General features: G+C 35.1%; 1 protein-coding gene across 2 annotated transcripts; it reads left to right on the top strand.

The window, feature by feature from the left end:
* Positions 1-242: 242 nt before the first annotated feature.
* LOC139899614 (uncharacterized) lies at positions 243-7,669 on the top strand. Of its 2 annotated transcripts, XM_071882436.1 has the most exons (5): positions 243-777; positions 1,280-1,360; positions 1,451-1,927; positions 3,490-4,380; positions 4,902-7,669. In XM_071882436.1, exons 1-5 carry the CDS (start codon positions 594-596, stop codon positions 7,292-7,294), a joined length of 4,026 nt encoding a protein of 1,341 aa, XP_071738537.1. In that variant the 5' UTR covers positions 243-593; the 3' UTR covers positions 7,295-7,669. The 2 variants fall into 2 exon arrangements, with proteins under 2 accessions (XP_071738537.1, XP_071738536.1); XM_071882435.1 differs by having other exon boundaries at positions 1,280-1,927.
* Positions 7,670-12,850: the final 5,181 nt, after the last annotated feature.

Here is a 12,850-nt window from a genome sequence, read left to right as displayed (position 1 = left end):
ATTTACGAATAACAAATAAATATATATGAAACCCTAGGAATGACGAAGACCACCGCCATATAAGCGGACGTAAAAAGTGGAATAAATTGTGGTTTAATAGGGTGCCGTTGATATACGCAACCATAACCCACGCGTCACTTTAACCTATTATTTAGTATTTATTTTTATTATTATTATTTATATTTATTATTTATTATTTATTTTATGTTCTCTCCTCTCTCTCTGGGCTTATCAACTTAACGCTCTCTTTCTCTCAATGTCTTTATCTCCATTATCTGGTATCTATATCTCTGTATACATTTTTTATACCCACATAATAAAAATAAAAATTAAAATATAGTAATTCAGGTTAAAGTTTACCTTCTTCTCCTTCTTCCCTTCCCTGCGCCGTTTCATCTCTCAATTCAAACCCTAACTTTTTTCCTTTTCCCTAATTGTTGAATGCTTCTTCAAACTTCATAGATCTGTTGTTCTGTATAACAATAACCAATTCAACCAGACCTGAGTATCGGCGTGTCTATTCTTTTCATCTGCGGCACCGGATGCGTGAATTTCAATTAGGAATTTTGCGATATAAAAAATTTGATTAATTGATGCCGCCGGAGCTATTGCCAATCGATCGGAAAGATATATTAAAGGAGAGGAGACCGTCGTCATCGGAACCTGTTGAAATTGTTCCGGCACGATGGAGAGAGTCGCCTACCACTCCTTCTTCTCACCCTAAGAATCTTTGGTCCCCTAGTGGCGGTCCATCTGATTTTCGCCGTCCGTTTACCGGTAAGTTTATGTCTTTAACTATCTGTTGATTTCTTTAGGGTTCGGAAGGCGTAAAAATTGTTGCTTTAAGTTTAGGTATGTAGGTTGTGAAGTAATTAGGTTTTGTTTTGTGTATTTGTAACATAATTTTCTCTAATTAGCGCATACGCGTTACAGGCGTATAGAATTGGGGCCAGATCTGAGAGAGGATAACATGTATTCACTATTACGTGTTCTCTCGGTACAGCTTTTTTCACTTGCAGTTTTTAGAAGGATTACGATGATGTAATTTGATCCCTAGGGTAGTACTTTTTTAGATCCGGTGATCAGTTTTTGTTATTTTTTTTTTTTGTTTTTTTGTTTTATGGGACGGAATTTAGGGCTGGGATCTAAGGCTGGGAGGGATGGAGTTATCTTGTTATCAAGATAATACCTTTATGAGTTTGACCTAGGGTTATTTACTAATTTTTACCTGCCTGAAAAATGAATTAGTGAGTATTGTGTTTTTGTTTGGATTTTTTAGGGCCACGGGTGTCGGTTGACTTTGGGAATCAGAAAGACCGTAAAGGAGGAAACTTGTGGGAAACTATTGCATCACCGAACGGTAACGTCCATCCCCAACCTGATTTTGTGAACTCGTGGGACCCACTGAATGACCAACAAGCTAAGAATAATGGTGGAGTTAGTATTACAGGTGGTCAAAGGCTTGAGAAAGGGAATTCATTGGGATCTTCACTTGATTGGAAGCCTATCAAATGGATTCGTTCCGGAAGCTTATCTTCAAGAGGTGGTTTTAGTCATTCAAGTAGTTGTAAGATCATTGGGGCAGATTCTCTTGATACAAAAATAGACTCTTTGCAGCCATGTAGCACCACTGTACAATCCCCGTCTGGGGATACTGAGCCACGCGTGACACCAAGGACTCCAGATGAGGCCAACTCACGTAAAAAGGCCCGTCTTGGATGGGGTGAGGGGCTGGCAAAATATGAGAAAAAGAAGGTTGACCCAAATGATGTTATTGATAAAGAGGCTGGAGTTGATGGTGTTAGTAGCTCAGAACCATTACTTCCTAGTCCATCTAACATGCCTGCTAAAAGCCCAAGCATTGCTGGTTACTCGGAATGTGCATCTCCTACTACGTCTTGTTCTTTTGCTTGTAGTTCGTCTCCAGGTAATTTACTGACCTTGTTATGCCCATTAACATGTTTAATTATTTGATTTTGGCCATCTAACATATCCTTTCTGAACGCATCACTAGAATTATAGAATCATTATTGGTGAATCGGATATTTAAAGATATGGTAACTTCTAATAAATTTTCATGTTTTGAAGTTACAATATGCTTAAATGAATGAATATAATTTATTTGTATCAAGATGGTGGTTCATTACTATCAGCTTCAAAAAAAAAGTTCGTATGATGGCAACGGCAACATTATGCACTATAGACTAGAAAGTTGTGATGGGCATATGCTGCATGTTACCGCGGACGTCTTATCTAATATCTCCGTAGGGGATGCTTTTACACCCGTGTATATTCACTGGTCATTATAAAAGATACAAAGTAATAGTATTTGAACATATTTGAAAATAATTGCAAGTTAATATTTTAAAGTGATTTTATAGGTATACGTAAAAATTTTATAACTTAAACTGAAATTATGAGACTATTCATGGAAGGGGCTACATGTGAACAGTTAATTTATATCATATAATTCTTTTTATCTTAAGGGTTGATGACTGTGTACAAAAAATTAATATAGTATGTTATATTGATTTTTCTAAAATTAAAATAAGTATTTAAATACATTATTTAAGATGTTTGATTTTAATAATATTTATATGAATCTACAATTGTGATTTAAAGTTGTTGAAAATCTACCGCATGAAAATTTTTAGTGTGTGTTAGTAGTACGGAGTAGTATTTATATATTATTTGCTTACTATATAATTATAATATATAGTAAGCTTGCCTTTCAAAAAAAAAAAAAAACTATATAATTATAATAATTATTATTATCTTTATAGTAGTTATTTAAAATTATATCCTCATCCCAACAGTTAATTATATGATTTGTATCTATATATAATATACTGTAATAATAATGATATGGGGTGTTGCAAGTAAGGGGAATGATCAAAAGGCTTGTTTGGGGCACATACTGGTCTTTTCATACTATTCATATCTGAACTAAAATGACATTATGAATAAACAGTTGGTTAGTCAAATTTTACCATGTTCACTGCGAGAGTGAAAATTTTGTTCCTCCATCTATCTTGTATGTTTATGTAAGTAATGACCCGTGATATATTGGCATCATTCCACATCATTCATCGAAATTTTAATTTTTGTTTTATTTGCTATGTGAATCTTAATAACTATTTTTGACTGCTTTGAATACATCCATTATTCTGTATTTGTAATTTTCAATGATTTCATAAAAGATTCTCTCAGGTTCAGTTATATTTTTTTATATCATAAAAATAAATTTCTGCCGTTTGATATTTCAAAGTATGATTTATTAGCAGGAACTGGTAAACTGGGTTGTGAATATATTATGTCATTATGTATTATATATTATATATCATTATCATTATCATTATCATTATCATTATCATTATAATTATATAATTGTTTATTATTTTATTATATATTTTATAGCATGAACAATAAATGTAAAAAGATGTTCTATCGTAATCTAAATACTTTTTTACTATTATATTTGTATAATAGGTGTTGAAGAAAATGCATCTGTTGCGGAAGCTACAGTGCAAACTGATCCATGTAATCCTAGTCACGTGTCTGAAAATCACACACCAGAATTAACGTTTAATTTGGAGAATTTGGAGCTTCCTGAAGGCTTTAACATGAACTCTTTACTTGATGAACTGCTGCAGACCGATGAAACTAGTGCTCCAGGGTCCACCTTTGCAATGGACAAATTACAGGTATGGAAAGCAGACATTTCAAGGACACTCGAAATAACAGAATCTGAAATAGATTCTCTTGAGAATGAACTGAAATCGTTATCATCTGATGTTGGTGGTTCATGTCCTATTCTTCCTGCTTCTGGTTTTACCCTCAAAAAGTGCAACAACAAGAGTATAGAATGTAACACAGCTGGCGACCTTGAAAGTCCAGGCACGTCAACATCTAAATTGGCGGAAGATAATAAATATGAATGCTCTCAAGATCATGTCGGTACTGATATGGTAACGTTGTGTGGGGATAGCAGTCAGGCTTCAACCGTTGCTGCTGGTGATAATGTACTAGACAAGTTATATGATACAATATTGGCTTCGAATAATGCTACAGCAAAAGAAACATCTTATGAAATTAGTAAGATGTTGCCAACGTGTTTCCGTACCAGTATTTCGCGAGTTACTGATAAGTCGTTGATGGCAGAAAAGATTGTAATGAGGAAACGGTTTCTAAAATTCAAGGAAAGGGTCACCTGTCTCAAGTTTCGGGCATTGCACTACTATTGGAAGAAAGATCTCTGCTTGCTTTCTGTAAAAAAGTCTGGTTCAAAACCTCAAAGAAAGTCTGAATTGAACTTTCGTTTGGGATTTGCCGAGCATCAAAGGCATCGGGCTTCAATTCACACTCGTTTATCTTCTCCAGGTAAGAGATGGTTAATATATTAGCTAATTGCCTGATTTTGATCATTACTCTATGCATGATAGAATTTAGTTAATGATATATGCATGGGTGAAACTAGAGTGGGGCAGGGGGCACCTGCCCCCAGTGGATTTTGAAATTTTTGAGGTTAAATTTATGGATTTTTTTAATTGGCCCCAACCCAAAAGTCCATGACCCAAAAGCTTCCATCTTTTTCATTGTTGGTCTCTCTACTTTGAAGAGAAAAGGTTGTATTTTGACCAAAACTCTCCATATTTTGCCCCCCAAAAGCCCATGACCCAAAAGGTTGTATTTTGCCCCCAACCCAAAAGCCGATGACCCAAAAGGTTGTATTATCATCGAAGAATCAAAGAAAAAAATTTACAGTGAATGTGAGCACTTTTGAAAAAAATTTCTTCCCCGGTAAAAAAAATTTCTTGGTTCCATCCGCCACTGGTTATATGGCTTCCGTATGTGCTTTTAAATTGTGTTAATTATTTGATATTTTTTTTCATTATATGCAGCTGGCAGTTTAAGCTTGGTTCCAACCAAGGAGACATTTGAATATGTAAGCAAGCTGCTTTCGGATTCACAGGTCTGGAATTTTAGGGATGTACAGAAGATGCCGACTTTTATATTAGACAAGGGTATACGAACAAGTACCCGGTTTATTTCGGATAATGGATTAGTGGAGAAGCCTATCGATGTTGAGAAGGAGAAGTCCATTGTTAAAGCCTGGACCATAGAAGATAAAGAAACTTTTCTAAATAAATATTCTCATTTTGGTAAAAACTTCAGAAAGATTGCATCTTTTTTACCAAACAAAACTGTTGCTGATTGTGTTGAGTTCTATTACAAGAATCATAAGTCTGATGATTTTCAGAAAGCAAAAAGGAATTCGGAATTTTCCAAAGGGAAGTCCCATACTACAAACACGTACTTGGTCACGTCTGGGAAACAAAGACTTAACCGTGAAATGAGGGCCAGTAGCTCTCTTGACTTGCTTGGTGCTGCTTCGGTTATGGTTTCTAATGTGAATGGTGCTAGTAGTAAAAATGATTTTGCTAATATTTGTAACGAGCAGGAAACGGCTGCCGCGGATGTTTTAGCCGGTATTTGTGGGTCCATATCACCAGAAGCTTTGGGTTCGTGCATCACGAGCCTGGTTGACCATGGTGATGTTCACCAAAGAGTCGAACGATGCCAGAAGTTGACTGGTTCATCTTCATCACTACGTTATGTTGATGAGGAGACTTGTTCAGATGACAGTTGTGGGGAACAGATGGATTCTTCTCATTGGACGGATGAAGAGAAGTCGAGTTTTATGAATGCTGTGCGAAGTTACGGTAAGGATTTTTCGATGATCTCTCGATGTGTGAGAACAAGGTCAGCCGATCAGTGCAGGGTTTATTTTAGCAAGGCTAAGAATCGGTTTGGGCTGGATGTGATTGGTAATCAAGGTTGCAGTGAAGGTACAACAGGTGCCAACCAAGGTGATCATGATGATGCGTGCATGGTCGACAGTGGGTCTGGTATTTCGCATGATAAATCATCGTCTATGGAGTGTAAGATGGAAGTTGAGGACCTACACTCATCTGATAAGAATGTGTTGGAGGAGGGCTCAATAAAACTTGAACCTGAAGGAGAAGATATAAAGCCAGACGAACGAAGTTTAGACGTTCATTTGGAGGGGGCTGCTGATAGTGAATCTAATGAAGCTGCAAATGTGGGACCGTCTCCTCAAACGGCGTATTCTGATTCTGCATCAGGTGCCAAAGTTGAAGAAGAAGCTGATACAGTTGTCAAGGTTTGTGACAAAGGAATTAAGGAATCTAAACATGAGGTCTTGTGTAATGGCGATAATAGTGCAGTGAGAGAATCGAGTCATGGTGCTGTTAATAACCTCTCTGTTACCTATTACTCGAGAGCCGGGTCGTTGGATTTAAGTATTGATGGTGGAAGCAATTTGGACTTAAATGCAGGTTCAGAAAATGGTGCTTGTCACGTAGCAGGTAATGGTTTTGTGACGACCAGTTTTTTCCCGAAAAATCTGGACAGGGAGACGGTTAGCCAGGATGACGTGTCATCCAGACTTTCATTTAGAAAAGGCAGTCAAAGATCTTCAAGTATCGATGGTTATCATCTGCATCTTCCTAAACGTGAGAACAATTTCAGTTTAGATGAGAGTCTTTTAATGCCAAGAGATGGTTGTATTCAAATGTGTCCCGACTTGCCTGTGTCTCAAGAACAAAGACGATGTTCATCTTTAGACATTGAAAAGCCGAGTAGGAGTGGTGATGTGAAACTATTTGGTCAGATTTTAACTAATAATTCATCTCTGTCCAAACCAGATGCTGAAAAGTCGTCTAATTTGAAGTTTGAAAATAATGGAACACACCGGAAATTAGGTTCGTTAGATCTTGATCAGAATAAAGATTTTACCTTTGGTGTTGAACAAAAACTTGAGTTGAACAGAAGCTATGGGTTTTGGGATGGAAACCGAATACAGACAGGTTTTTCGTCTTTACCCGACTCTGCTGTTTTACTAGCAAAATACCCTTCTGCTTTTAGCAACATCTCTACTACACTGCATTCCTTGGAAAGTGGTAATGAGCTGCAATCTAAGATAAATAACGTTGCGTCTGGTTTTCCGTCTAGAAAACTTAGCAACAACAATCGAGGTCCAAGTTACCTTCCCTTTACAGTAGATAAGTTATTACCCGAGATTCCAAAATTGGAAGCCTTGTCAACTAGCGTGCAACAAGGTATGGGTTTGAAGGTTGCTGTTAGTGGGGCCTGCAATGGTGTTTCGGACCCAGTGGCAGCTATTAGAATGCACTATGCAAAAACAGAGCATTACAAGAATGGAAGTGGGGAGTCGTGGAGAAGTAACGTTAGTGATATAGGAAGCAGATGATGATGATGGTAGTAGAAACAGACAGACGTTTATGGGCGATAAGATTAACGTTAGCATTTATTGCCTCTTTGTATTATATGATGTTTGTTGTAAGGAGTTGAGCAGTGATAGGACATGATGGCTCGTTCGTACACCATTGCCGTCCTTTTTGGTTATTTTTTATTATTAATGTTTTGTAATATTTGGAGCAGTTTTTTTTTTTTTACTTTTGTTGTATTTGTCAAATGCACAAAATAATTCTGTTAATGGTTAGGAAACTCAATCCAGGTGTTCAATCTTAATCTATCTTCTTTCTTTCTGGCCTTCAAAGTCCATAGTTTTTTTTGGTGTTGTGTTGATTTTTGATTCAAGTAGTGAAAGTGATGGTTGCTTGATTTCACAAGTAATGGTTGATTATAGTAGTAGTTGTGTATTAGGTGGCAACAAGTGGCTGTCACTATCAGTTATGTAAACGTTATATGCACATTTATGAAGAGAGTATATATAATTATTAGTCAAAAGCAGCAATTGGAGTAGGTGGCAGTCCAACCTAATTAAAGATTGGAATATAATTTTTTTTTTTTTTACGGCGAAAGATGAAAATTTTATTAGAAAGCAACCCGATAACTTCATCAAAACAATGAAAAGTATCGGAATCAATTACATAAAAAAAGGAAAAACAAGAAACAATACAAGAACGTTACAAAGAAAGATCCTATTTGACATATAAAAAGCGGATTTTGTTCCCATACGTACGCTTGCAAATCGTGCGCCATTTGAGGATAGATGCCCAAAGAAAGACGTTTAAATTGAAGTTTCCGTACGACAATTGATCGGGATGTAAATTGACCATTGAAGATAAAGACTTCTCAAACCATCCAAATTAGCACAAGATTGGAATATAAATAAAACTATTGTATTTAGTAGCCAAAAGAATATGCTTATGGTATATCTTAATATGATTTTTAGCTGCTATGAGAAAGATGCAAAGAAGATATGTACATCAAAATGGTACTTATAGTCCTTTTCACTTGGTATTCATGCTTAATCAAGGACACTCGTATATCAACAATCGTGAATCAAGAACAAAGCCTTTTCAGTCTCTGTTTTTCGATATACTTGGCTTAGTCTGTTCAAATACCAATCGAATCAAGGGAATTGTAAATATAACCAAAAAATATGCCGATGATTTCACAAGTAGCAAAGGCAACATGCTACAATAACACCTGATTAATAAACAGATTATTTTAACTTCCATAACACACGTGATAAACAGTTTTAATTTGCTATTTTCCTTTTGTTTAATGACAATTAATCTCTGAATTACAGCATCATCTAATTAACAAGTAGTTACCTCTGTTCTAGTATAGATTAGCTTGTCAATTTTGGTGTAAACCTTTCTTCCCTCTCGATTCTCTTGTACCTTTTTTACTAAAATTAAAGAGTCATTAAAAATCGAATTCAACTTCCATTTCTCATTCTGTTAATTGAGATCTCGAGTTGTATTCATAGAAGTTCTTCGAATTCTTATAAATCCTGGATGTTCATATCAGATATAAATGCTTACGGCCCAAGCTCGAGCCAAGCTCAAGTTGATTAGAAGAATTACATACAAACAGAGTTGAAATCATATCAAAGTCATAAATCTTGTAGCAAAAAAGAAAACGAAAAGTCTCCTTTATAGTTGTGTTAATAAAAATGTATCATCGTCTCATATAGTTGTGGATATGAACCACCCACAAAAAGTACAAGTCATTAGCAAAAAAAAATCATAATCATGACCATATTAGACCAACAGAGTATGATTTTACCCAAAAACAAACATATGTATCATCTAAACTTAGTTTCTAATTATATCTCAATGCAACTAATTTGCCCGAAGAATGGTGACTTTCAACAGTTTTTCCACCTCATTAATCACCTCAAAAGCACACACGTCACCAACAGCCAGGTGCTCATCGTTACAAAATTTCTTCATGTTTTCACCATACAGGCTACCACTCGTCCGGTACTACTTGCATTGAATTGGGCCCCACTTTCTTCCATCGGGTGTCTGAAACATGCAGTGTCCACTCTTCTTTTCACCAGTCAAATATCTTCTAAAGAACGGGATGGGTACATGTTGTAATATAAGAAGGAAAAAAAAAATGATAGGGGAGGTAGTATGATTATCATCATATGGTAACAAAAGATTAATAAAAAAACAAATAATCATTATCCAAAACTGAGAATTATTACCAATGCACGATTCTTTAAGTATGAATCAGCTACTTTGGCAGAAAAAAATCGGTTGTCTGAATTAGGTGCTAATTCAGTGATCACTGCTCCACCTATACATACATTTGAAAGATAATTAAAGAAATAAAAGGCTTGTTTAAAAGGGATAATGATAATGATGCGTTCTGTTAACACGCAAGCTGTTGTGTATCCAAAAAATTAAGTTCAAAATAAAAATGTGCTTCTTCTTTGGTGTGCTGTTAGAAGCCTAGAAATATAGTAATAATATATATAATCTTGTAAAAGAATTATGTTGCTCTATATGCGTTAGTAAGAAACTTGCCTTCTGTTTCTTGAACATTGGAATTTGTTTGTAGAACGAGTTGATCGAGTTGTTCTTCCAAGTAGGATGAGTTGGTGAATGGAAAGTCAGTCATCTCACAACTGTTTTCGTCATATATTCGAATGTGAAATTTGGAACTTCCCGGAATATGATCGAAAAGTAACATCTGCCCAATCTTTATAGGGTAATGCTGAGCAAATTCTGCCCAACCGTTTTGTAGCAAGAGATGGCCATTAGTCGAGTTTTGCCAACCCATAGGCCAATTCTTGTTATCTGAAACCATTAGTATGAGGGTGTCGTTCGATTGGATCTGCTTCTGCTGTTCTTCAGTAAAGTCAATGGGGATTCTCTGATTGTAGAGAAACATATAATTTATGCAGATAAATAAATAAATAGATAGAATGGATTGATTATGATGATGAATAAGGCGAGTAAGCAAAAAAGGGAACTCACGAGGCTGTTTTAGGTGAGGTTCTCTTTAATTTGGTGATTAATACGTAGAAGCTAAGTGGCCCGGGCATTGTGAAGGAAGACTGCTATGATGATTAACAAGTACTTAATTTGGTTCTTGGACTAAACTTTTGATTACTACAAAAATGATGGAAAAGGATCAACAACAGATTACAAATTGGGTTAGTACTTACATAAAAGCAAATTAAACAAATTATTAGCTGTTTATAAAAGAATTAAAGATAATTTTTGCACTATAGTGTAAAATACAGTACAAAGTTCATTGTAAATAGTAATCACCAATAACAGTATCAAATGACATATTAGCCATTGTAAGAGATCACTTCATTAATTAAGATAATTAAATTTCAGTTTTCTGGTATTAAAGGGTTATAGGTTGTAAGTATCACAGTATCTAACTTCTTACATATAACAAACAAAAGTGAACAAGATCAATTAATTTGAAAGACCAGTAAGATCACTATTACAAATAAAAAACAATTAAACAGACGTTTATCTGTTCAATGTTCAACAGCTAAAACTAGCATTCAATAAATACGTTTTGAAACCCTAACAAGTTGAACATATGCTTAATTCATGAGTAACAAAATTCACCACACTAACTATCTAAACGTTCTTCAAAATGATCGAACATTCATTTTATCAACTATAAGCAAGATAAATATATAATCTAACAATTGAAATCTTCATAGAGAAACTAAGCAACCAATAAAGCATGATTAATTATTGGCGGAAAACATAAGTAATATGTCATTAAACATCTAATTATGCAAATAATCTAGAAGAAAATGAGAGGAAAAACAAATCTCACTGATTTAAAGTAAGAAACAAATCTTCATAATAAAGCCCTAAAAATGAGTGTGTACATTGTAAATGTGTACGTGAGAATGAGAGTACATATGAAGCTTGAGGAAAAAGCAATTTGGGACGAGGCGGTGGCACTACTCAGCTGGCAGGGCTCAACTAAAGTTAATTATCATAATTATATCATTTTGCAGATAATGGTATTTACATGGCAGCGTGAACGTAGTTTTCAAGACTACGTTTATGCATTAATCATTAATTAAAATGAGTTTATGAATTTAAATGTTACGATTAGGCGTTTAGCATTGTTCTTTAAATAATGATGACGGATCATTTATGCAATTCGAATTCGAATATAATATATATGTTTATATTTATTACTCCGTATGATATATTATTCCGTACTACACTTATTTTTCCAAGTTAAAAAGCTTCCTCTGGATCGTCGAGCTCAAAAAAGCTAAATATTGATTGGCATTAATGACTACTCAACCCGAAAATTTATGAAGACCACGGTTAAATTTCTACTTACAAAAATTGGATTTCGAGTGGTACTCGCATGAGTCCTGTCATGTAATTTATGTCCAGTGTCATGTTGTTTATGTCCAATAGCATAATGCTTTTCTTGTACTGTCAAGTGCATATCCTCTATACATAACTCTTTCCCGTACTTATTTTAATTTAATAAAAAATTTCTGCCTTGCAAAAAAATAAAAAATAAAAAATATATTTCTAATTTTAAAAGAACAAATGAAACATGTATACATATATCCTGAGTAAAGCTTAATACAAAACGACTTATACAATACGAAGCTTGTTATATCATATATCAGGTAAATTAATAGTAATAATTATTATTATTAGTAGTAATTAATATTAATAATTTAATAATTAATAATTATGAATATAATTAACAAATCGATACTCAGCATAGGTAGTAAACAGATATAAGGTCAAAGTCAAACTAACAAAAATGATTCCCATAATCCCATTCAAGGTCGAATACATGCAATCGACCTTTCAAACACAGAGTTCAAACGGGCCCTATACGTTCCGGCAACCGTTTTTCCGGCACCACCACCTTCCGTCACCGGAAACATCCTCGACGCCGTAATCCGTTCCTGTCTCTCTCTAATTGAACTCATCTCCATCTCTGGCATAAACTTCATCGATCCAAACAAAAACACCCTCCGCTTTGACTTGGAAGTCAACGCCGTGGCCTTCCCTTTCTTCGAAAACTTCACATGGTGACGTGGCGATCCTTGATCACGATTCGAAACAGATCGCATTGGAATCACGTGATCTGTTTTGCGGTCAGGCAGCCTGAATGATGATGATCCGAAAAACGAGATGTGGTCACCGGTTTGATGAATTGGATCGGGTAAATTTGGGAAGAATTCAAATAGGTCTTGACCGGATGAAACTTTAGGGCTGCTGCGATTGGAACTAGTGTCAGTTTGATCGTATATTTGAAAGTCACGGAACGAGAGAGCATCGTCGTTGTCGTTTTCATCGTTAAAATCAGTATGAGTTTTAGGCTCCATTAATGTTGTAGAATTAACGTTAAGATCGGTATATAAGAAATGATTTTAATATATAGATTAGATCAGTGATACGAAAATATGAAAATGAATTGTGTTAGATATGTGTGTTAAGGTGTTGAAGAACATACAATCCAATATATAATATATACATGATGATAACGCGTCGGTGTATGTAACGACTTCTAGAATGAGGGACGG

This window comes from Rutidosis leptorrhynchoides, chromosome 3, assembly GCF_046630445.1.
Source record: "Rutidosis leptorrhynchoides isolate AG116_Rl617_1_P2 chromosome 3, CSIRO_AGI_Rlap_v1, whole genome shotgun sequence".
Classification (NCBI taxonomy): domain Eukaryota; kingdom Viridiplantae; phylum Streptophyta; class Magnoliopsida; order Asterales; family Asteraceae; genus Rutidosis; species Rutidosis leptorrhynchoides.
This window is presented reverse-complemented; position numbering and strand designations above follow the sequence as displayed.

What these genes read in the sequence shown, in the direction of transcription:
- LOC139899614 (XM_071882435.1), top strand. Translation starts at nt 594, where the DNA reads ATGCCGCCGGAGCTATTGCCAATCGATCGGAAAGATATATTAAAGGAG. An exon ending in TTTTCGCCGTCCGTTTACCG is followed by an intron (nt 778 to 1,279) that starts GTAAGTTTATGT and finishes TGGATTTTTTAG; the next exon opens with GGCCACGGGTGTCGGTTGAC. An exon ending in CACTCGTTTATCTTCTCCAG is followed by an intron (nt 4,381 to 4,901) that starts GTAAGAGATGGT and finishes CATTATATGCAG; the next exon opens with CTGGCAGTTTAAGCTTGGTT.